Source organism: Zingiber officinale, chromosome 11B (assembly GCF_018446385.1).
Source record: "Zingiber officinale cultivar Zhangliang chromosome 11B, Zo_v1.1, whole genome shotgun sequence".
NCBI lineage: Eukaryota > Viridiplantae > Streptophyta > Magnoliopsida > Zingiberales > Zingiberaceae > Zingiber > Zingiber officinale.
Window position 1 is genome coordinate 1,943,214 of NC_056007.1, and position 24,859 is coordinate 1,968,072.

The window sequence follows — 24,859 nt, forward strand, 5'->3', positions numbered from 1 at the left end:
AAGTATACGTGCTTGTTATTATATCATGATTAAGAGTACACACTTCCATAATAATAGAGCTTTTGTTCTTTTATGTAGTCAGTATAAAAAGAAACTACCTCAAATGGTCCTGCTCAATACACTTATAGTGTACTAGTGTAATTTTATAGTCCAGATAAACTAATGCCAAATTATACTACAACCACTCCAATGATTTGTCCCATTCTATCTTGGTTGTGAGCTACTATTTATAGTTTATAAGAAACTGATAACATGATCTTCTGTGTGTCACCTCACACCATGTTATCTACAATATAAATAAAATGGACAACTACACTTAGCATAAATGTAGACATTTGACCAATGTGATTCTTATTTCAAAATAAATGTTTATACAAAAAGCTAGACTTTTAATATACACTCTAACAATCTCCCATTTATACTAAAAGACTATGCTACCATAAACGCTGACATACATCTGATTCTCATCTCCTCAACATGTCGATCAAAAGCTTTCGCCGGAAGGGCCTTAGTGAAAGAATCTGCCAGGTTATCTGCTGATGCAATCTTAGCGACAACAACTTCTCCTCGCTTTACGATGTCTCGTATCAGGTGGTACTTGCACTCAATGTGTTTACTCGGCTTATGCGCTCGTGGTTCCTTCGAGTTTGCTACTGCACCGCTATTATCACAATAAATTGTGATGATTTTGGGCAAACCAGGAATCACATCTAAGTCCATCAAAAAGTTCCTGAGCCATACAACTTCTTTGGCTACCTCAGAGGCTGCCATATACTCAGCTTCATGATTGAGTCTAAAACGTATTTCTGCTTAACACTCCTCCATGCTATGGCTCCACCTCCTAAAGTAAACACATAACCTGAGGTAGACTTACTATTGTCCCTATCTGATTGGAAGTCAGAATCCGTGTAACCCACAGGGAGCAAATCATCTGCTTGGTAAACCAACATATAATCTCTAGTCCTTCTCAGGATTTTTATATATATGCTTTACGGCAGTCCAATGTCCCTGTCCTGAATTACTTTGATATCTACTAACCATACGCATGACAAAACAGATATCCGGTCTCATGTATAACATTGCATACATTAGGCTTCCTACAGCTGAAGCATAAGGAACTGCCTTCATTTCCTCTATCTCTTTTGATGTCTTAGGAGGCATCTCTTTAGATAAAGATACTCCATGCCGAAAAGGTAGAAAACCTTTCTTAGAGTTTTGTATGCTAAAACAAGCTAGGATAGTATCGATATATGAAGCTTGGGATAAGCACAACATTCTTTTCTTGCGATCCCTTATTACTTTGATCCCAAGAATATGTCTACATTCTCCCAAATCCTTCATATCGAATTGCTTGGACATATCGAATATGTCCGCATTCTCCCAAGTCCTCATTAACAAAATGTCATCTACGTATAGTACAATAAATACCACCACATTTTCGTCATACTTCTTGTATACACAAGACTCATCCGAACACTGAATAAATCCATAAGACTGGATTACTTCATTAAACCGAATGCTCCAAGATCTTGAAGCTTGCTTCAGTCCATAAATAGACTGATTGAACTTACATACAAGATGCTCTTTACCCTTTGTAATAAACCCCTCTGATTGCTTCATATGGATGTTTTCTTGACATTCATTTGCCAAACCTCATAATCCATATGAGCAGCAATAGATAAAAGTATCCGGATAGACTTAAACATAACTACTGGCGAAAAGGTTTCCTCATAATCGATTCCCTCTTTCTGAGTATACCCCTTCGCAACAAGACTTGCTTTGAAGGTTTCCACCTTCTCGTCTGTCCCTCTTTTTCTTTTGTAGATCCATTTACATCCAATAGCTTTGACACCATTTGATCGTTCTACTAGCTTTCAGACTTTGTTAGAATACATAGATTATATTTCTGAATTCATTGCTCTTTGCCAAGATGCTGCATCTTTATCTTGGAGTGCTTCGTCATATGTTCAGGGATCAGGTTCATGTTTACCTAGGATCAAGTCTGAAAACCCTCCCAAAAATATGAATCTTTCAGGTTGTCTAACAACCCTCCCACTACGACGAGGCACTGTCTGTAGTTGTGTATCATTTGTGATACGTGTTGCAGTTTCTTGTGATATTTGATCTTGCACTGTTGGTACTAAAGTAGACGTGCCTCTCTCATTTCTTCTAGAATAATTTCACTCATGGGCTTATGGTTCATTACATAGTCCTCTTCTAAAAATCGGGCATTAGTGTTAACAATGACTTTCAGATCTTTAGGACTATAAAACAAACCACCTTTCGTTCCTTTAGGATAACCTATAAACAGGCGAACTTCTGTACGAGATTCCAACTTATCAGCATCTCCCTTCAGCATATGTGCTGCACTACCCCAAATTCGAACATGATTCAGACTAGGCTTACGCCCATTCCACAATTCCGTGGGAGTAAAGGGTAATGATTTAGAAGGTACCAAGTTCAGAATGTACACAGTCGTTTCTAAAGCATATCCCCAGAACGAATTTGGTAATTCTGAATAACACATCATCGATCTAACCATTTCCATAAGAGTCTTATTCCTTCATTCTGCTACACCATTCTGTTGGGATGTACCAGGTGCAGACAATTGGGATTGAATCCCGACCTCTAATAAGTAACTTCTAAACTCTCCTAAGAGGTACTCTCCACCACGATCAGACCGTAGTGTCCTGATACTTTTACCATGACGTTTCCCTACATTAGTCTTGTATTCTTTGAACTTATCAAAGCACTCAGACTTGCGGCGCATCAAGTAAATGTACCCGTATCTTGAATAGTCATCTATAAAAGAGATGAAATATTCAAAACCACCTCTTTCCTGGATAGTTATAGGTTCACACAAATTAGAATGAACCAATTCCAACATATTTTTGGCTCTATACCCCTTAGCCTTAAAAGGTCTCTTGGTCATTTTTCCTTCCAAGCAAGACTCGCAAGTTGGAAAGTTTTCCACCACCAATGAACCCAAAAGTCCATCGTCTATTAACCTTTGAATCCTACTCAAGTTAATATGACCTAGCCTTAGATGCCAAAGATATATTTGGTTCATTTTTGAAGGTTGCTTTCTATAATTAGAATTAGAAGATGTGTTATTAATTTCCTTTTGTTGCATCGTGGCAGTTATTGGATTTAGAGTTTTCAAATTGTCAACCAATGTACCAAAACAGATAATCTTCCTATTTTTCTTGACAACCACTTTGTCATAAAAAAAAATAGAATATCCATCCTTAAACAATTAAGAAACTGAAATCAAGTTCTTTCTAACACTTGGTATGTAAAGATAATTTCTCAAAATCAATGTTTTATTCCTAAATAAACATCTCCCATTGCAATGGCCGCCACTTTCGTAGCATTGCCCATGTAGACGGTGATTTCCCCTTCATGTAGTTGTCGGGTTTCCTGGAACCCCTGTAATGAATTGTAAACATGATCAGTGGCTCCCGTATCTACACACCAGGTACTGGTAGATAACACCACTAAACATGTTTCAACAACTAATGAATAAGATACACATTTATTGTTCTCAATATTGTGAGGACAGTCTACTTTTTGTTTTCAATTAATATAATTGGGACTTGCAAGTGTATTCTCTAATATAACAACTAGGGGATTGAAAACTATTTGAAATCCTAAGAATCACAAAATATTTGATCCAGACCTTAAAATAATATTGATTCCTCAATATCATTTAAAATTACTAACACCTCAAAACACCGTGAATTTTGTATGCCACGTTAGTGTGGACGTATACAAATTCAAACATTAATTTTATTATCTTATCAACCTAACTTTATGACAAATAAAATTAATAGTTGATCTGTCTTCGATCAAATATTTAGTCAAAACTTTAGAATTTAAAATAATATTGATTCCTCAAACAATATCATTTAAATTCACCAACACCTCAAATATCATAAATTTTGTATGTCATGATAGTGTGGACGTATACAAATTTAAACATTTGTAAGAGGAGGGTTTTACCCATTAATTATCTTGTCAACCTAAAATTACCTCAAACACAGTAAATTTTGTATGCCACGATGGTGTGGACGTATACAAATTCGATCATTTGTAAGAGGAGGTTTTTCCCATTAATTTTATTTTGTCAACCTAACTTTATGACAAACAAAATTACCTCAAACACCATGAATTTTATATGCCACGATAGTGTGGACGTATACAAATTCAATAATTTGTAAGAGGGAGTTTTTCCTTGCTTTATGACAAATTAATAGTTGGTTTTTCTTCGGTCACATAAATAATAGCAGTGACTCTAATTGTAACGACCCGCCTTCTACTACTAGGCTGTAAGGCGAATCGCTACATTACTACTGTACTGGCTATGCGGAAAACTGATCTAATTTGAGTTTTTATGCTATTGATATCTGATCTAATACATGTTATTGGTTCTACCTGTGCTAAGGGAGATGATCTAAGGGATACCTAGTGTATCCTACATCCCCTACGGTCAAGGAGCTGGACTGATAAGTTTCTTGGACGAAACCTGAGCTTCCCAATCGATCCAAGCTGGACTGGATCGATTGCTCTTGGTTGGATCGGTCCGTGGATCGATCGGAGCTGGGGAACATTCTGTTCCCAACTGGATCGGTCGGCAGACCGATCCAGGTGTGGATCGGTCGGTCGACCGATCCAGTGGTTCGGTCGACCGATCGGGTATGACCGCTGTCGATCGGTCGACCGATCCAGCACCGAGTCTCCCGAACGCTATCAGATCATACCGGATCGGCCGACCGATCCGTGAGGACAGAGCGCATCAGATCTGTCTGGATCGGTCGGTCGACCGATCCAAAGGTTCGGTTCTGGAGACCGATCAGAGTCTGATTTCGCCCGGGGACTCTGATTTCAGCACTCTGGTGTGCCAAAATACCATATAACAACTATCTAATGCATGATAAACTATTCTAATAACATGTAGTAACAATTTTAAACTTAAGCTAAAGCAAGGTTTACTGGTTCATGGCATTTTACTCACTAACATGCATTTTAACAACTTAAAGTGCATGAACGTAGAAATTTCTAAAAGTTCTAATTGTTTAAATTTGCTAATGTTCAAAAGTGTATAAAACATGTAAACTGAAACTAATAACTGTAAAGTGCTAAAGTAAATGCTAAATCTCCAGAGGGTCTTTTATTCCAGTTCCTTCCACACACATCTTGATCTGCATTGACCTCCAGCCTCCGCTACTGGTCCACTTTTCCTTTACCTTTATCTGCAGTATAAGAAAAGTAGTATCTATAAGCTAAAAAGCTTAGTAAGAAACCATCTACATCACAAGAACATGCAACGATGCAAATATGATTTAAAATCATGCTGTTTAAAACATATGCTGAATATACTAAATAAACTAAACATGGCATGGCATATAGGCATACAATCATGGCATATCTAAAGCTGAACATGATATAAATAAAGGACTAAGCTGATACCAAGAACTGAGTTATGTGAATACTAAGTTACTACTAGAACTGTACTGAATTCATGAACTAATTAGTGAGAGGTTGAAACCATATACATATAGTAAGTGAAAATACTAAACATGCTGTTGATGGGCCCTGGCAACTGTACTTGCTGTGCGCGCATCTCTAACTAGATCCGGGGTTGCAAGTCCCGAATTTAGTAGAGCTACTAGGTTATCTAAACCTAGGGACCGACTATGGGATCCCAGCCCAATGGATATCTAATCCAGTACAGTGCCAACTGAAAAGTAAAATACTGAGTATAGCTAAACTGTTCTAAATTGCTGTTTCTAGGTTATCTGAACCTAGAGCTAGGTTGTCTGAACCTCGAGGCGACTGTGGGAGCCCACCCATTGGACCGTAGTCCCATATAAGCTAGATTAACTGATTTACTAATTTTGATGCTTCTAGATTGCATTCAACTGTGCTAATAAAATTGCCTAAGTCGCATTTTTCTAAGCTAGTTATTTAATCGAACACCTAGTGTGCTTTAACTCCCCTCTCTATTAGGGAGATTACCTTTAGGCACCCGACAGCATCTAAACCTCCAACTGAAGGAGAAAAGACGTGTCCCGCCCATCTAAAGGTACTCACTAAATCCCTAAACCTGCGAGGAGGGTTAAATACACCCTACGTGTCGAAAAACTACGCATATAACTAAACTGATGCACAGAAAATCAAACGATAGCTATTATACTGCAGGTGAGGGGTGTCTTACCTCCTGTTCGTAATTTCTTACGATTCTATTCGCTAGAATTCAGATGGAGATGACCTTCTCGACGATCCGATCACGTCTTCGCGTTCCTCTCGCGGAGAAGAACCTCTTTCGTGTTGGAGTCGCCGCCGGAAGACGAACCTATGGACCTTGGGCTAGGGCGCCGAGAGAAGGAGAGGGAGAGGTGTGGGCGGCGGTGAGGTTTTGGAGAGGGAGAGTTGCGTGAGGTTTTTGTGAGGAGGGGGCTGCCGAACCAACTTAAACCAAACCCAACTTAAGTTCCTAATTTATATTAAGTGGATTATTGAACCCAACTCTAATATAAATATAATTGGTTTCTCTTTCTTTCATCACGGCCCTGCTGGGTTCACCGATTACTAGAATTATCCGTAAGCCATAGGTCTCGGGTTCGATTCTCGCCTAAGCTATTTTGCTGTTCTAATTATTTTTGCTACTTCCGCTACTCGGAAAATTCCGGAAAAATATCTAAAAATTTCAGAAAAATCATTGAAAAATTCTAATGCAAGTTTGAGAATTTTCGGGAGTTACAATCCCCCATACCTTATAAAAAGTTCGTCCTCGAACTTAGAACAATTCTGGGTACTTCTGTCTCATGCTGGCTTCTGTCTCCCAAGTTGCCTCTTCTGCTGTGTGACTGTGCCAAATGACTTTGACTAATGGTACTTCCTTGTTCCGCAATTTCTTAACTGCTCGGTCTATTATCTGAATAGGCCGACTGTCATAGCTGAGGTCTTCGCGGATCTGTACCGACTGGGGCTCAATCACCTGGGTGGCATCTGGGGTATGCTTCTTCAGCATAGAGACATGGAATACATTGTGGACAGCTGACATTTCCTGGGGTAGTTCTAGCTCATATGCCACCTTGCCCACTCTTCTGCTGACAAGGTATGGTCCCACATATCTGGGACTTAGCTTGCCCTTCTTCCCAAAACGCATTACTCCCTTCATGGGAGCTACTCTGAGGAACACTGAATCCCCAACTGAAAACTCTAAGGGTCTGCGTCGGGTATCAGCATAGCTTTTCTGGCGGCTCTGGCGGATCTGCTGTATAGCTGCTGTGGTATCTGCAACTAGATCTGTCTGAAGCTCTAGTTCTTTCTGTTCACCACTCTCATACCAGCAGATTGGAGATCTACACCTCCGCCCATAGAGAGCCTCGTAAGGTGCCATGCCGATAGTGGCCTGATAGCTGTTGTTGTATGCAAATTCTGCTAGGCTCAGATATTTGCACCAACTTCCCTTGAAGTCTAGGGCACATGCTCGGAGCATATCTTCGAGTACCTGATTTACTCGCTCCGTCTAACCATCTGTCTGGGGATGGAATGCTGTGCTAAACTTTAACTTCGTGCCCAATGCTGACTGTACACACTCCCAGAAGTGTGATGTGAATCTGCTGTCTCTGTCTGAAATGATGGTTCGTGGGACTCCATGTAGTCTGACGATCTCCTGGAGATACAACTGAGCGAGCTTCTCCATGGAGTAGGATATCCTGATAGCTAAGAAGTGGGCTGATTTAGTCAACCTGTCAACTATTACCCAGATGGCGTCAAAACCATTCGTGGTCTTGGGTAGTCCCACTATGAAATCCATGGAGATATCCTCTCACTTCCATTCTGGAATCTGTATAGGTTGCAGAACTCCTCCTGGTCGCTGATGTTCTGCCTTGACCCTCTGACAGGTGAGGCAGATGCTAACATATCTGGCGATGTCTCGCTTCATCCCGGGCCACCAAAAACGGTTCTTCAGGTCTTGATACATTTTGGTGGAACCTGGGTGCATCGCATAGGGAGTCCTGTGAGTCTCATCTAAAATCTGTCTCCGTAGCTCCTCCTGATCTGGAACACAGAGTCTGTCACCAAAATACAACACCTCGCTATCGGACACTCTGAATTCTTCACTTCCTGATTCTGCTAGCCCTTGCTTGATTTTCTGAATTTCAGGGTCCTGCTCCTGAGCTGACTGAATATCACCAAGCAAGGTGGACTCTAAGGTCATAGTAGAGAGCTGTCCAACGATGAGTTCAAGACCGAAATCTATGATCTCCTTCTGTAGGGGCGGTGACATGGCTGTAAGAGATAATAAGGTAGCACTGGATTTTCTGCTAAGTGCGTCGGCTACCTTATTGGCTTTCCCTGGGTGGTAGAGGATGTCTACATCATAGTCCTTGACCAGCTCAAGCCATCTGTGCTGTCGAGTGAAGAAGTACTTCAGACTCGATGATCTGTATACACTCTGCACCGAGCTCCATATAAGTAATGTCTCCAAATTTTGAGAGCGAACACCATGCTGCAAGCTCAAGGTCATGAGTAGGGTAATTCTTCTCATAATCCTTGAGTTGTCCGGAGGCATAGGCGATCACCTTGCCATTTTGCATCAATCGCTCCTAGTCCCAACTTAGAGGCATCACTATAGATGTCAAAGCTGGTGTCGTCTGGTAGAGCCAAAATGGGAGCACCGGTCGATCTCCTTTTTAACTCGTTCATCTGTCCACTGAAACTTCCTGTTCTTTCCGGTAAGAGCCGCTGAGGAGGCTATCTGGAGAAGTCCTCTACAAACTTTCATAATATCCTGCTAATCCCGAGCTCCCGATTTACCGGCGTTCTTAGGTCTCTTCCAGCTACTTACTGCTTCTATCTTGTTGGGATCTACCATAACACCATCCTTTGAGATGATGTGACCTGGGAAGGATGATCTAGCCAAAATTCACATTTCGTGAATTTGGCGTATAACTGGTCTGAAGGGTCTGCAATACTAGTTTCAGGTGCTCTGAGTGTTCTTTCTGAGTTCCTGAGTAGATAAGAATGTCATCGATAAACACAATAACAAACTTATCTAAATACTCCTTGAATACTCTGTTCATGAGATCCATGAATGTAGCTAGAGCATTGGTCACACCAAAGGGCATGACCACGAACTCGTAGTGTCTGTATCTGGTTCTGAATGCTGTCTTGGGTATATCCCCTTCTTTGACCTTCACCTGATGATAACCTGATCTGAGATCTATCTTAGAGAACACTGCTGCTCCCTTCAGCTGGTCAAACAGGTCATCGATTCTGGGAAGGGGATACCTGTTCTTGATTGTGACTTGGTTCAATGATCTGTAGTCTATGCACAGTCGCATGCTTCCATCCTTCTTCTTCACGAACAATACAGGTGCTCCCCATGGCGAGTGACTCGGGCGTATGAAATCCTTGTCAAGCAGCTCCTGTAGTTGCTCCTAAAGTTCCTTCAGTTCTGCTGGAGCCATGCGATAAGGCGCTTTGGAGATAGGATTTGTACCAGGAATGAGCTCTATCTCAAAGTCAATCTCCCTGTCTGGTGCTAAGCCTGGTAACTCTTCAAGAAAGACTGCTGGGTAGTCACAAACGACTCGAACCTCTGCTAGCTGTTGGTTCTTGTCCTGGCTGGCGTTGACTACGTGTGCTAGGAGTCCTGTACATCCTGAATCCAGTAGCTTCTGTGCTTTCATAGCTGAGAGAAACTTCCTGGCCTTTCTCTTTGGTTCTCCGCTGTATTCAAATTGCACTGCCGCTTCAGGTAGGAAGATGACTTTCTGTTTACGGCACTCTATGGTAGCGCCGTATTTGATCAGAAAGTTCATTCCCAAGATAACGTCATAGTCGGTCATCTCTAGCACTATCAGGTCACAAAAGAGCTCCCTGTCTGCTATGATGGCCGGCACTGCTCTGAGCCAGTGCGTGGATGCCATGACCTCTCCTGAAGGTAGTGCCGTCAAGAACTGACCACCGAGTACCTCTGAGGGTATTTTTAATTTTTCGGAAAACATCCTGGCTATATATGAATGGGTTGCCCCAGTATCAAAGAGAACAGTAGCACTATACTGAAAAATGCTAATCTGACCTGTGACAACTGTCGAGGCATTGGCTACGTCCTCTCTGGTGAGTGAGTAGATCCTCGCATTCGCCATAACTGGAGGGGCTTCTAATCTGCCCTGACTGATAAGTGGACCTTCTAGAGCGGCCTGCATCTGATATAACTGAGCTGGCTGGCCTGCATACTGAATCTGCTGTGGCTAAGGAAGACCGGTCTTGTTCGGGCACTGCTTAGCCATGTGCCCCTCCTATCCACATTCAAAGCATCCTCGTGTGCCCTTGCGACAAACCCCTGGGTGGAATTTCCCACAAGTAGCACACTTTGGATAACTGGGTCGCTTGCTAGATGGTCCTCCTTTTGAGTCACTCTCTGATTTGCGCTTGCTGTTGGAGTTCCCTTTCCAGTTAGAGCTGTGGCCTTGCTGTTTCTGGGTGTGAGAGTTTCCTTGGCCTTTGGACTCTGAGGAGACTTGCTTCTGCTGCTTTATGTTGTTCTGGTAATGCTCTGTGGTCAAGGCACTGCTCACTAACTCCTCTGTGGTTTGTGGCCTATGTATGCCACCAGCCACGTTCACTGCTATCTCTGGCCTCAGCATCTTGAGCATCAACCGGATTCGTTCCTTCTCTGTGCTGACTAGCTCTGGGCATAGACGAGCCAACCTGTTGAATTTCTTCACGGCTTCCTCAACTGAAAGGTTGCCCTGACGAAACTCTGTGAACTCGTCGTAGTGGCGGTTGGTAACCCGTATGTGAAAGAACTCCTCGAAGAATTCTTTCTCGAAGTCAGCCCATGACATCTGGTTCACTGGGCGCTTCGTTCTGATTCTTTCCCACCACATGCGTGCGTCTCCTGTCAGGCAGAAGGAGGCACACTTCACCTTCTCGTGTTCTGGCCAGTCCAGAAGCTCCATCGTGCTCTCCAGTGTTTTGAACCAGGCTTGTGCATCCCATGGTTCACTAGTGCCTGAGAAGTTCTCTGGCTTGACTCGCTGCCACTGGATCAGATAGGCTTCCTTTCTTGGCTCAGCTGCTGGAACTGCTGGTGCTGGTGCTGGTGCTGTGGGCTGAGCTGGTGGAACCTCTAAGACTTCTGGAGTCGTCAGATTCGGTTCCGGGGTAACTGTGGGGGTACTCTGCTGATTAGCCTTTAAGGTGGCTATTTCCTGTTGCTGTTCAGCTAGCTGCTGCTGTAACTGAGCCACCAATGCTGAGAGGTCTGGAGGAGGCACTGAACTGTCTGCCTCTTGCTGGGGCTCAGTAGCTAGTGCCCTTCTAGCTGGGCGTCCTCGTGCCATTTCTAAAGACATAGAGGACATATGTATAACTAATACCATCACAGTTAGATAATTACTGATATCATGTTTAAAGACTATCACATACTAACATGCAGTAGGCATATAAACATGAACTGTAACAACAACCAAGGAGCATAAATAGAGTAGAGGTATTCTTACTTGGAAGTTGCAGGTACAATGCTGATGTGTGTGTAGGAAGTATGGAACCCTGCTCTGATACCACTCTGTAACGACCCGCCTTCTACTACTAGGCTGTAAGGCGAATCGCTACATTACTACTGTACTGGCTATGCGGAAAACTGATCTAATTTGAGTTTTTATGCTACTGATATCTGATCTAATACATGTTATTGGTTCTACCTGTGCTAAGGGAGATGATCTAAGGGATACCTGGTGTATCCTACATCCCCTACGGTCAAGGAGCTGGACTGATAAGTTTCTTGGACGAAACCTGAGCTTCCCAATCGATCCAAGATGGACTGGATCGATTGCTCTTGGTTGGATCGGTCCGTGGATCGATCGGAGCTGGGGAACGTTCTGTTCCCAACTGGATCGGTCGGCAGACCGATCCAGGTGTGGCTGGATAGGTCGGTCGAACCGATCCAGGTATGTCTGGATCGGTCGGCTGACCGATCCAGGCACCTGAGGTCTCCTGGAACGCTACTGTATCGTGCTGGATCGGTCGGCTGACCGATCCAGTAGCACTGCCCAGGCTCTGATCGGTCTGGAGACCGATCAGAGTCTGATTTCGCCCGGGGACTCTGATTTCAGCACTCTGGTGTGCCAAAATACCATATAACAACTATCTAATGCATGATAAACTATTCTAATAACATGTAGTAACAATTCTAAACTTAAGCTAAAGCAAGGTTTACTGGTTCATGGCATTTTACTCACTAACATGCATTTTAACAACTTAAAGTGCATGAACGTAGAAATTTCTAAAAGTTCTAATTGTTTAAATTTGCTAATGTTCAAAAGTGTATAAAACATGTAAACTGAAACTAATAACTGTAAAGTGCTAAAGTAAATGCTAAATCTCCAGAGGGTCTTTTATTCCAGTTCCTTCCACACACATCTTGATCTGCATTGACCTCCAGCCTCCGCTACTGGTCCACTTTTACTTTACCTTTATCTGCAGCATAAGAAAAGTAGTATCTATAAGCTAAAAAGCTTAGTAAGAAACCATCTACATCACAAGAACATGCAACGATGCAAATATGATTTAAAATCATGCTGTTTAAAACATATGCTGAATATACTAAATAAACTAAACATGGCATGACATATAGGCATACAATCATGGCATATCTAAAGCTGAACATGATATAAATAAAGGACTAAGCTGATACCAAGAACTGAGTTACGCGAATACTGAGTTACTACTAGAAATGTACTGAATTCACGAACTAATTAGTGAGGGGTTGAAACCATATACATATAGTAAGTGAAAATACTAAACATTTTGTTGATGGGCCCTGGCAACTGTACTTGTTGTGCGTGCGTCTCTAACTAGACCCGGGGTTGCAAGTCCCGAATTTAGTAGAGCTACTAGGTTATCTAAACCTAGGGACCGACTATGGGAGCCCAGCCCAATGGATATCTAATCCAGTACAGTGCCAACTGAAAAGTAAAATACTGAGTATAGCTAAACTGTTCTAAATTGCTGTTTCTAGGTTATCTGAACCTAGAGCTAGGTTGTCTAAACCTAGAGGCGACTGTGGGAGCCCACCCATTGGACCGTAGTCCCATATAAGCTAGACTAACTGATTTACTAATTTTGATGCTTCTAGATTGCATTCAACTGTGCTAATAAAAATGCCTAAGTCGCATTTTTCTAAGCTAGTTATTTAATCGAACACCTAGTGTGCTTTAACTCCCCTCTCTATTAGGGAGATTACCTTTAGGCACCCGACAGCATCTAAACCTCCAACTGAAGGAGAAAAGACGTGTCCCGCCCATCTAAAGGTACTCACTAAATCCCTAAACCTGCGAGGAGGGTTAAATACACCCTACGTGTCGAAAAACTACGCATATAACTAAACTGATGCACAGAAAATCAAACGATAGCTATTATACTGCAGGTGAGGGGTTTCTTACCTCCTGTTCGTAATTTCTTACGATTCTATTCGCTAGAATTCCGGTGGAGATGACCTTCTCGACGATCCGATCACGTCTTCGCGTTCCTCTCGCGGAGAAGAACCTCTTTCGTGTTGGAGTCGTCGCCGGAAGACGAACCTATGGACCTTGGGCTAGGGCGCCGAGAGAAGGAGAGGGAGAGGTGTGGGCGGCAGTGAGGTTTTGGAGAGGGAGAGTTGCGTGAGGTTTTTGTGAGGAGGGGGCTGCCGAACCAACTTAAACCAAACTCAACTTAAGTTCCTAATTTATATTAAGTGGATTATTGAACCCAACTCTAATATAAATATAATTGGTTCCTCTTTCTTTCAGCACGGCCCTACTGGGTTCACCGGATACTAGAATTATCCGTAAGCCATAGGTCTCGGGTTCGATTCCCGCCTAAGCTATTTTGCGGTTCTAATTATTTTTGCTACTTCCGCTACTCGGAAAATTCCGGAAAAATATCTAAAAATTCCAGAAAAATCATAGAATAATTCTAATGCAAGTTTGAGAATTTTCGGGCGTTACACCAATGGGGAGGATACTATTAAATATGCCTAAGTGTATACCATTACTCGATACTAAATCCACTAAATAGGATTGTGCCCCTTCAGATGGAGAAAATCACACACATCCTAAATAATTTCCTATAATCATCCATTAAGGAAGTTTGATCTAGTGATATGCAAACAAACGCATTCGATGTGGAGGAAGGCACTCAAGACCAACGCGCAAGCTTGAATGCATCACTTATAAACCAGTAATGGATACAGTGGAATTTAATTAAATTCCTCTCCCACTTAGTTATTTAGAACGAGGAATTTTAACATGCACACAAACACACAAACACAAGCACACACAGCATAAAATGCAATAAATAAGAAAAAAAATTTAACTATTATGGCCTTTATCCATAGCTATCCTCCGTGGGCCACCAGCCCTTGCAGTCGTCAAAACTAGCCGTCAGCCCTAGGGCTCATGTCGTCTCATCCATCGAGCTTCCTTTTCTGCTGCACCTCTGGTTCTCAAATAGCACCACGCCTAGCAAGGATACGATCCGCAATAAAAATAAAATTTTACATATATCGTTCCTATATTCCACAAAGGAATGTACATAAAGTCTAGATCGAACAAATTGTAAAATCCTAAAACTAATACAGCTCCTACTGTATTTAATAAATACAATCATGCACACACATAAAATGTCCTTGACATGTCCGAGGGTCCAATCACACACAATCACAATAGGCCATAATAGTTGGAGCCTGCAACCACAGAGTTAATCTATTTGCATATCCTACTATTATCCTGCCTAAAATATGTATGACATATGCATAATTAAACTAAAAACCAAACACACAGAGGCTAAAAACCTTGCTCTGATACCAATTGTTGGTTGCTACTCGGAATACCGTCCTAGTTCCCCTGTACAAAAATTTGTACAAGCATAGAACTATCCTAGCTACCCATGTACTCTACTGAAGGTAAATTTGGATTGCAAACAATGCTTAACATTATTAATCCAAATTGTCCTTCAGAAGTTAAACTTGGATTGGAAACGATACTTAACATTTTTACTCCAAGTTTTACCGGTGTGATCTTCCTAAGTTAAACCATATTACAGAAGTTAATCAAATATCTATTTCAAAGATCGGCTTCCAGGTTAAACATGGCGAGGCACTAGGCCTTCTTGGGTATGAGATCATCCACCACTTCCTAGACAAAGCCTTTCAAAGAAATCGGATATTTAACTTCTTACAGTAAACTAGGTTTAACTATAGAGACCTCAATAGAAGCACAATATCGAAACATGAAATTGAACAATAAAATTGATAACATAAACGATAATCTAAAATCGATAACCTCTTGTGTTTGGTTTTTCAAGATCTATACAAAAAATGAACTAGTTATGATGCGGAAACTAATAACTAGTTATACCTTTTGTAGCTTATAGACATCTTGTTCTTCTGCTGTATTCCTCTCCTTCTCTTGGACGTCATGTGGGCGACGATCTTCCAAGATGAAATCCACCCAAACTTCTTCCTTTGCTTCCTAGATTCGGCCACCAACTAACCTCCAAGGGATGCTAGACAAAAGAACTTCCTTCTCTTCTTCTTCTCCTTCAAGCAACCGGCCACCAAGAGAAAGCAATGCTTGATGTCGCCGACCTCCAAGAGAGAAAACAAAAGGAGAAGAGAAAAGGACAAGGGCCGACCACCAAAGGATTGGAAGAGAGGAATAAAAGATGTGTTATCTCATGAGGCACCCCTCCATCTCTTTTATAATCCTTGGTCTTGGCAAAAAAAAAGAAAGTTTTAAACATAATTAAAACTTCCTTATATTCCTTGCCAATGACTAAAATGGAAAGTTTTAAAACAAAAAATTAAAACTTCCTTTAATGCTTGTCATGGCCGACCATATACTTGTACTCCAAATAAGGAAAGTTTTAAACATAAAATGAAAACTTTCTTATTTGTTTCCGGTAAGAAATTTTAATAAAAATTTCTCTTTTAAATACCTTGTTGGTTATAAAAGAGAAATTTTATAAATTAAAATCTCTCTTTTAAAACATGTGGATGATTACAAAAAAAGAAAATTTTATCAAAAATTAAAATATTTCTTTTAACTACAAATAAGGAAAGATATCAAATCTCTTTCTTAATCCTTTGTAGATAGCTATAAAAGAAAAGATTTTAAAATTTCATAACTCTCTTTTAAAACCATGGCTTCCACAACAGGAAAGATTTTAAAATTTAAAATAACATTTTAATTTTATGTGGTCGGCCACATAGCTTAGGCTCCAAGCTTGGCCAGCCACAACTTGGCTCCAATATTTGGCTTGGCCGGCCCTAGTTTGGGCTCCAAGCTTGGCTTGGCCGGCCACAACAAGATGGGTAAGAAGCTTGACTTTAAGTGGATATAAGGCTTTATAAATAAGAGGCTACAACAGGGACCGAGAGGAGGAATTGGTTTTGGTCTCTCGATGATCTTAAGCTTCCCGTGTTCGCCTCGAACACCCAACTCAAGTTCATCAATAATAAATCATACTACTAAAGAGTTATTATTGTACTACCGCGACAATCCCATATTACAATATGGGATCCTTCATATCATGAGTGCGTTAGTCTTCTTATGTTTAAGATATCGAATTCCCACTAATTAAATGAGTTACTGACAGCTCACTTAATTAATATCTAACTCCAAGAATAATATCACTCAACCTTATTGTCATGTCGGACTAAGTCCACCTGCAGGGTTTACATGACAATCCTTATGAGCTCCTCAAGGGGACATCATCAACTTAGATTACTAGGACACAATTTCATTCTATAATCAATAACACACCATATAAATAATATCATTTCTCAACTTATCGTGTCTATTGATTTAACGAACTAAATCTCACCCTTTGATAAATTAAAGAAATAAATATTAAGTATACGTGCTTGTTATTATATCATGATTAAGAGTACGCACTTCCATAATAACAGAGGTTTTGTTCTTTTATGTAGTCAGTATAAAAAAAAACTACCTCAAATGGTCCTGCTCAATACACCTATAGTGTACTAGTGTAATTTTATAGTCAAGATAAACTAATACCAAATTACACTACAACCACTCTAATGGTTTGTCACATTCCATCTTGGTTGTGAGCTACTATTTATAATTTATAAGGAATTGATAATATGATCTTCTGTGTGTCATCTTACACTATGTTATTTACAATATAAATTAAATAGATAACTACACTTAGCATAAATGTAGACATTTGACCAATGTAATTCTTCTATGTGCAACATGTGGAGGTCGAGCGGGTGGAATGCCCTGAGCCCCTTAGATGGACTCCAACTAAATTTATTACATATCACCACTCAACGACCCACGATACCCAAGATTTTTATCATTACAATCGAGGAAAAATTGTCAGGCTGCTAAACAAGGATACCATCAATATTCGTTGTCTCCCAACCGTCGATAGTATCACCGGCCGAACGGTCGACATAGGAAAGAATATCAAGGAGTTGATCGACATCAAAGGACGTCTCAGCGGCAAGAGTTGATCGACATCGAACTAATATATATTTGAAATGCAATATTACAATATTTTCCTAAAAGCTCAGGCAGTAGAGCCTTTGGATTACACACTCAACTCAAGATACATGGGAATATAATTTCTATTCCTCTCCCTGAATATTTATTTTTATTTCACCACCAGCGTATCATTTATATAAAAACAGATTTATTTATTTACTTACTTGTCTGGTGGTATTGATTATTAACTTAAATATGGGCAATTTGTTTGGCCAAGTGGTGGCCATTAGGCATGGGAGCAACATAGAGTATAAAGCCATCAGTCGGAAGGACGGCTTGCCCACCGGAGCTGAAAATCCGATCGAACAAGAAGCCAGCAATGGTTCCAAGAATAAAACCTCCCACAAATCCTCCGATTAGTCCGACGGCCGTGACGAACAACGTAGTAGCTGCTTGACCAGTTAACTTAGTCGCTATAGCAACTCCCACAAGCTTTCCCAAAGCTGCTCCGCCTGTTTCTGCTGCCAGAACTAAGGCCTCTCTCGTAGCCGTCGTGATTGGGTGGTCCGACGAAAACACGTCCCAGATTATCTGTCCCACATCTATCAGGAACATGGCTGCCGAACCAAAACTCGGTCTCTTCCTTCGATATGTTATCGACGAAGCCTTCACTGTGTCGTCTCCCTTCCCCTGCTCGCCCAATAACACACTTAGCCGGCCCGATGCCTCAATTATTGCGGCATATACCTCTAGCTTTTGCTCTATTTCCAAGTCCTCAAACCGTCCCGTAAACCCAAGCCTAGTTTGGTAACTGCATACATACAATAAAAATTAAATTGAATTAAAGATATATATATGTCTAATTAATTAACCTCACCTTCGAACTAGTTCGTCAAAGCCAATTCCGACGTTCCTGAGATATCTTGAGAATTCTGCTGAAGCATGAGGGTTGAGATTCAACCTCATGTAGCTCATGATCAATCGGTCGTGTTCCTGAATGGATTCGGTGAAATCAAGCACAGCATCTCCACTCGAAGTGTCCAACTCCTCCAGCGCTTGGAAGAGTTGCAGTTGGTGATCCGTCATTCTGTCGAGATAGCTCCTTCGCAGCGTGTAGTTCCTGATGAGCTGAAGTGCGTTGTTGAGGCAGTGCTCTGTATAGGCAAGAATCTGTTCGGCGATGGGCCGGCGAACAGCGTCGTCCTTGTACCTGATCACTATCGCATTGCAGTTGTCCAGGAGTGTGTTAACGGTTGTCATGTTATTGTTGCTCATCCTCAGGTATTCGAGTTGGTCCCCTAAGTTTTGGAAAGTTATGTGGTATAAGTTGTTAACTTCGTGGTTGCGAATCAGCTGGGCGAGCTGCCGGAGCCTCTCATCTTTCAGGAAAACAATAACTGCAGAGGAGGCCATTGTAGTATAAATTAAATACTCTCACTATCTCTTCTAAACTATGTGCTCCTCTGTTTCTTGATACCAAATTGCGAGAAGCTGAAGCTATATTTATAGGCCAAATATGCCGACATGCCATCATCCCATGTGGCAATCATTTGGCAATGACAGGACACGTCATTGCCACGTCGGATATTTTTTTGGATAATATGGCGTGCCACGGAATAGAGAGGAATTCCCAACGGATTTCATACAAGTCATTTTTTAATCCACCACCACAAGTATTATTGGCATGCAAAAGAACCAGCCACAACTCATCCTTCCATTCATCAGTCTCCTTATCTACGCATTAACCAGCCACAAGAACCATAAACATGACCTCTCTGTTATAAATTAATTAAAATGGTCTGGTCTTTAATTTAAAACGTTATGTTATATTTTTGCTTTCTTTCGTTTATTGTTTCCCATTATTTTTGGAGAAGTTACTGTCACGTTGTTGTTTTTCCCATTTCAATTATTTATCGGTAAGTGGTCCCTCCATTTCAATTATTCTTGAAAAAGTTATTGTCAAGTTGTTTTTATTTTGACTTCAAAGTCAAAATCAAAATCAAAATCAAAAGCAACAATTAAAATTAAAATCAAAATTAAATTTAAAATGGACTGATCTTTAATTTAAACCGTTATGGTATACAATCATGTGTGAAAATTACGGAGATATTAAGTTGAAGATATAGCTACCATGTTAACTGGATGTAAACTCTGCTTTGTTATGCAACACAAGAAACATCAGTCCTGAGTTAGGGAAGGGATCCTCGGTGTTAGTCTTCCGACGCTAAGTCAATCACCGGAAAGGGGAAAAAAGATGGAGCAACAATAGACACAGACATGAATTGTGAATAACGTGTACTTCTGCCAGTGTATGACTCCCCTTTATATAGTGCCCTACTGTGAGATGTGTGCACTTCTCTTAAGACATGGACACGTTCTCCAACTGGTTGTGGGCACGCTCTCCAATTTGTCCTATGAAAGGACATGTCGGGAAAGTGCCTCTGACACCATACCTTAACTGGGTATGCATATCCCTAACAAGATAGTAAAAGCTTCCATCGTATTATCTCCCAGAAGGATATTAAGAGATACGATAGTGATCCCGCTGTTTGGCCGAGCCAGGTAGCCACTCGGCTGGGACTCCTTCGCTCGGTCGGCCTTGGCTGTTCTTCCTTGTGGTGGCTGGGTATAGTAGCTTATCTCCTTCCACTCGGACAAGTGCTTCTGTGACCTTAGCATTTTACCGATCTACAGTGAGCGTCTGACGATCTTACCCTATTGTTCCGAGCTGGATGGGATTGGCTCGGACAAGCCTCTTATCGATCGGACACTACCCACACCGATCGACCATTGTAGTCGACCTCCGCTCGACTATCATAGGTGAGCCCTTTGACATCCTAGCGTTGACAACCTTGACTTTGACTTCCACGTCGGCTGCTATCTCCGTCCTTTGACCCACACTTAGTGTGCTCTCCTTTATTACTGCATCATAAGTCTTCCCCTCAAGTCTAGTTGAAGGAGGATACAAGTCCGACTGACTGGACGAGTAGTGCCTCGGGTGACCTCCGCCGACGGACACTCTTGTGCTTAGATGTTGGTCTGCTCATATCTCCTAACCGCCGCTCGGACGTAATGAACGTCAAAGTTTATCGCTGACTCGAAGGTCTAATTGGCCGACTAGACATTCCTTTCTCTGTGCTTGAGTTCCTAATTGAATCACCTAATCTTCACCGTTCTGCTTCATTTACTGACCTGGATGTGAACTGCCACTTCGATCATCCCTCATAAGCCTGATGGTGGGTCGGCTGCTCAGCTGCATGATATTAAGGCATCTATGCCGATAGGGATGATTGACGACAACACTTAGCGAATTTTTCCATTTCTCTGCGCTTTCCTAGATGAGCGCCCTTTCATAGCTTACTAACGTCATCTAAATTTTTGAAAAACTGTGCAAATCTTTGAGCATTATGGCCGAGCACACGGCCATGTCTTTTAATTAAGTCTTATTAATGCTCTCCCATAGTCGACTGTCATGTGTCCAATCTTCTGTCGCCGCACGTTTGACGTGATAGGCAGATATCCGCTGCTAATGTGATAGACGCATTTTCAAATTCCACGGCCAGATTTCGTCCTTATTTTTCGCAACCCTCGATTGGACGATTCCAAGCGATCAGCCACGAGGTTTATAAACCTTCATTTGCTCGCCGTCATCTTCACTTTGCCTGGCGCTTTCGTCTTCTAGCAGTCGCTGCGACGTTTCTTCTCCTCTTCTTCTCTGGCAACCTTTCTCAGTAAGGTTTTTCTCTCTTTCCTTCATTGAATCCGTGGGTTTTCTTCTCGATTTCTTTGTTTTCGATGGATGATTTTCTACAACCACCTGTGCCCATCCTCGGGCTCTGGTACACTTCAACCGAGTCCAGGTTTAACGGGAAGGAGATAGACCAACTTAAATCCACATACCAATTTCCATCTGATTATCAAATTGTCATTCCCTCTTCTTACGACCGGCCAAATGAACCGCCAGCCAGCTTCTTGACCTACTTTAAGGACCAGTTTTGTGCAGGCCTTTGATTTCCCGTTCATCCCTTCTTTTCCGTCGTCTGTAAATATTTCCACATCTTCCTACATCAATTAGTGTCAAACTCCTTTAGATTGTTGTGTAGGGTGGTAGTTTTGTTCCACTTGCACGACATTACCCTGACGTCTTGGGTCTTTCATTACTTCTATTACCCTAAATTATCTAAGTCGGGGACCTTCTTATTTCAGGCCTGAATGGGCTCAGTCTCTTTTGACAAAATACCGTCCTCCAATAAACACTAGAGGGCATACTTTTTCTTTGTTCATTTTCCCGAGCGGCCCAACTTACTGACCGGTTGGCAGATGGAAGTGATGACGCCTCCGTCACTTGGGAGATACCGAAGTCGATCGGACTATCTCCAAACAGCGTACAATTTGGCCGGTTAGAAGTATCACATTCACTGGCTGCTATTGGAGGGTGTCCTATATGTATTCGGCCTGAGCCCGATCTCAACACGACTATCATCCAGCCTAAGTATGCTCTTTCTTCTCCTCATCTTTGAATCTAACTGATTTCTTTTCCTTTTTTGCAGCCTGAGTAATGTTGAGGGTGCATCTGGCCGGCAAGAGCAGGCTCGCAGACGCAGAGATCAATGCAGCAGTCTGGCCTAGTTGGAGAGTTGCGGCCTAGTGCCGGTCACCCACTCTGACGATCCGCTCGGCGAGGCGGGTGAGACACATGCGCCGGCCAGCAAGGGTGGAGGGAGTCAGACAACGGCTAGTAGAGCCACGGCTGCCACAGTTGGCCTACCTCCCGAACGACCTTCCATGTTGTCGATTGTGGTGGTCGTAGAGTCTGCTACCTCCGATGAGCCTCTAATACAATGCAAGAGGCACCGCAAGGAAACTTCCTCCCGCTCCGCCACGTCCGCCCTGCAAGCCCCCGCTCGCACTGGTTCTTGTCCATCATCCGAGCGGGGTGAGACATCAATGCCCGCTCTTCCTGAGCAGGGAGCTGCAGTGCTCCATACTTCACTATCCTCCGACCGGATGCCTTCGCTATCCAGACTGCCATTGGGGACCATCTATGCACCGTCGATCACCTTTATGCCACCACAATCCTCGCCGGTCGCACAAGTATCATCATCCGGCCATCCTCGAGATCCAAATCCATGGGCAAGACGACTTCTGAGCCATCTGGTCCGAGCTGTCAGAGGCAAATAATGGTCATCATCCACTTGCCCAATGATGAATGGCGATGTCCAGACGACATCGCGTCTCTCACCCCTGAGCATCAGATTCAGATTCAAGGGCCTCTAGCACAAGTATGGGACGATGCCAGGGCCCGCACGACGGTCATCTCACTGGGGGAGGTTGCAAACAACCATACTCAGATGGCCACTGGGGGTATGTATATTGCCTTTAGATTTACTTGTTTTTATCCGTTTGACACTTACAATCTTATTGTTATTATAGTATTGGGTCAAGAGCTTAGCCATGTGCCAAAGGCTAGCCTTTGTAGAGCATGAAGTCCAACAGCTGAGTGCTTCGAGTGGCCAATCAGAGGCTACTCAGGCATGCTAGGAGCAGCTGACTCCTGAGGCGGTCCAACTGAAGGCTGATCTACAGAAGAGCTCTGAGCTGTTGCAAGCGAAGAAGGCCAAGAGTGCCGAGCAGGCTTCTAAACTAGCGAGGCTCAACAAGCATGCCAGCTCCTTTGAATCGAAGATCAACTCCGCCAATACCTGGAAGCTCCCAGCCATTGAGGATCTGGATATCAAAAATAAAGAGGCCCGGGTCTTGGCTTAGAATCTTAAGGAGGCTGAGGCCACATTGAGTGTTGAGCGGGAGAGTCAATCGGTAGAGCAAGTTGCGGCGAAGGTCTAGCTCACCGCCAAGGATGTTGACTTGGCATCATTGAAGGCCGAGTTGGAAGCATCCTGATCTCCAAATTTATCAAGATGCAGAGTCTGGTCGGTTTAAAGCTCTCAAGAGGGATTATCTCCACTCGGGTACCTTCAATGGCCGATTCACGCATAGAGCGTTCTGCCTCTTCAACTTCGGAATTGATTGGACTCTTGACCAGCTGAAGGACGGCGACTATCTTCTGTCCACACTAACCAACAAGGTGATTAACCGGGAGAAGCTGACTTAGCCGCTGCTGGATGACGTTCTGGATTATCTTGAGTGGCCCCCCATCTCTACTCCGTAGGCCTCTTTTTATAATGTCTACTGATGTTTTGTAAAAATCTTCTAAGTGTCAATGCATGATCGCACGTTCGGCGCATCTATCTTCTGTTAATTTTTACCAGCATTCCTTCATGCATCGCTGTTCAGTGCCGGTGACAAGTTGTACTACTTAGAGTTTCATGAAAAATTTCTAACTATAACTCCCCGCTTTCCCGATTGTCAGTGTAGCTACTCTCAGAGACTTTCGCAAGCTCATTACAGCATAAGCCGAACGGTTATATCATAGTAATGTGTCCCTGATTTGGTCACTACATGACCTGTTACTTTACTTTATGGCTTTAGGAAGCCACTTGGCCTTATTTATTGCTGCCTCAGTTTTAGAGTCGTCACTCGACTGTTATTCGTCATAGACTCGAGTTTATAATCGTCGCTCGGTTGTTGATGCGTAAACTTGGATTTATAGTCGCCGCTCGGCTATTGAAGACATAGATGAGGGTTTATAGTCGCCGCTCGACTATTGATGAAGATAAGGGTTTATAGTTGTCGCTCGACTATTGATAAAGACAAGCGTTTATAGTCGTCACTCGACTATTGATGAAGATAAAGGTTTATAGCTGTCGCTCGACTGTTGATAAAGACAAGGGTTTATAGTCGCCGCTCGACTGCTGACAAAGATAAGGGTTTATAGTCGCCGCTCGATTGTTGACGTAGACTAGGGTTTATAGTCACCGCTCAACTGTTGACGTAGACTAGAGTTTATAGTCACCACTTGACTATTGACGAAAATAAGGGCTTATAGTCGCCGCTCGATTGTTGATGTAGACTAGGGTTTATAGTCGTTGTCCGACTTTTAACTTGGTTGGACGACACAAGAGTCTGGAACACTTTGGATTTTTATTCATTGTCTTCCTGCATTGACAAGACACACACTTATACAAATACATCTGGATTTAACCACGCACCTCTCACCCGACCCTATAGGAATGGAGATGGTTTACGCTCCAGGGCCGCTCAGGCTTTCTCCTGTTTTAATCCTGTAGGTAGTAGGCTCCCGATGTTAGTGCGGGAAGCATCCGACGATCGAACCCAAGTTTTGATAATGGCAAAGAGATTCAAAGTTAAGTTATTTTGTTATCTAATATGTATTAATGTGGTTTACAGGAAAGTCCTAACTGTGGTTAGGTAGGTGGAAAATTCTA

At 42.4% G+C, this 24,859-nt stretch overlaps 1 protein-coding gene across 1 annotated transcript; it reads right to left on the reverse strand.

The window, feature by feature from the left end:
- Positions 1-17,542: 17,542 nt before the first annotated feature.
- Positions 17,543-18,973, reverse strand: LOC122034534. Its single transcript, XM_042593824.1, has 2 exons — positions 18,391-18,973; positions 17,543-18,324 (listed from the first exon to the last, which is right to left on the reverse strand). Exons 1-2 carry the CDS (start codon positions 18,924-18,926, stop codon positions 17,763-17,765), a joined length of 1,098 nt encoding a protein of 365 aa, XP_042449758.1. The 5' UTR covers positions 18,927-18,973; the 3' UTR covers positions 17,543-17,762.
- Between the last annotated feature and the right edge of the window lie 5,886 nt (positions 18,974-24,859).

What these genes read in the sequence shown, in the direction of transcription:
- LOC122034534 (XM_042593824.1), bottom strand. Translation starts at nt 18,926, where the DNA reads ATGGCCTCCTCTGCAGTTATTGTTTTCCTGAAAGATGAGAGGCTCCGG. An exon ending in TTTGACGAACTAGTTCGAAG is followed by an intron (nt 18,325 to 18,390) that starts GTGAGGTTAATT and finishes GTATGTATGCAG; the next exon opens with TTACCAAACTAGGCTTGGGT.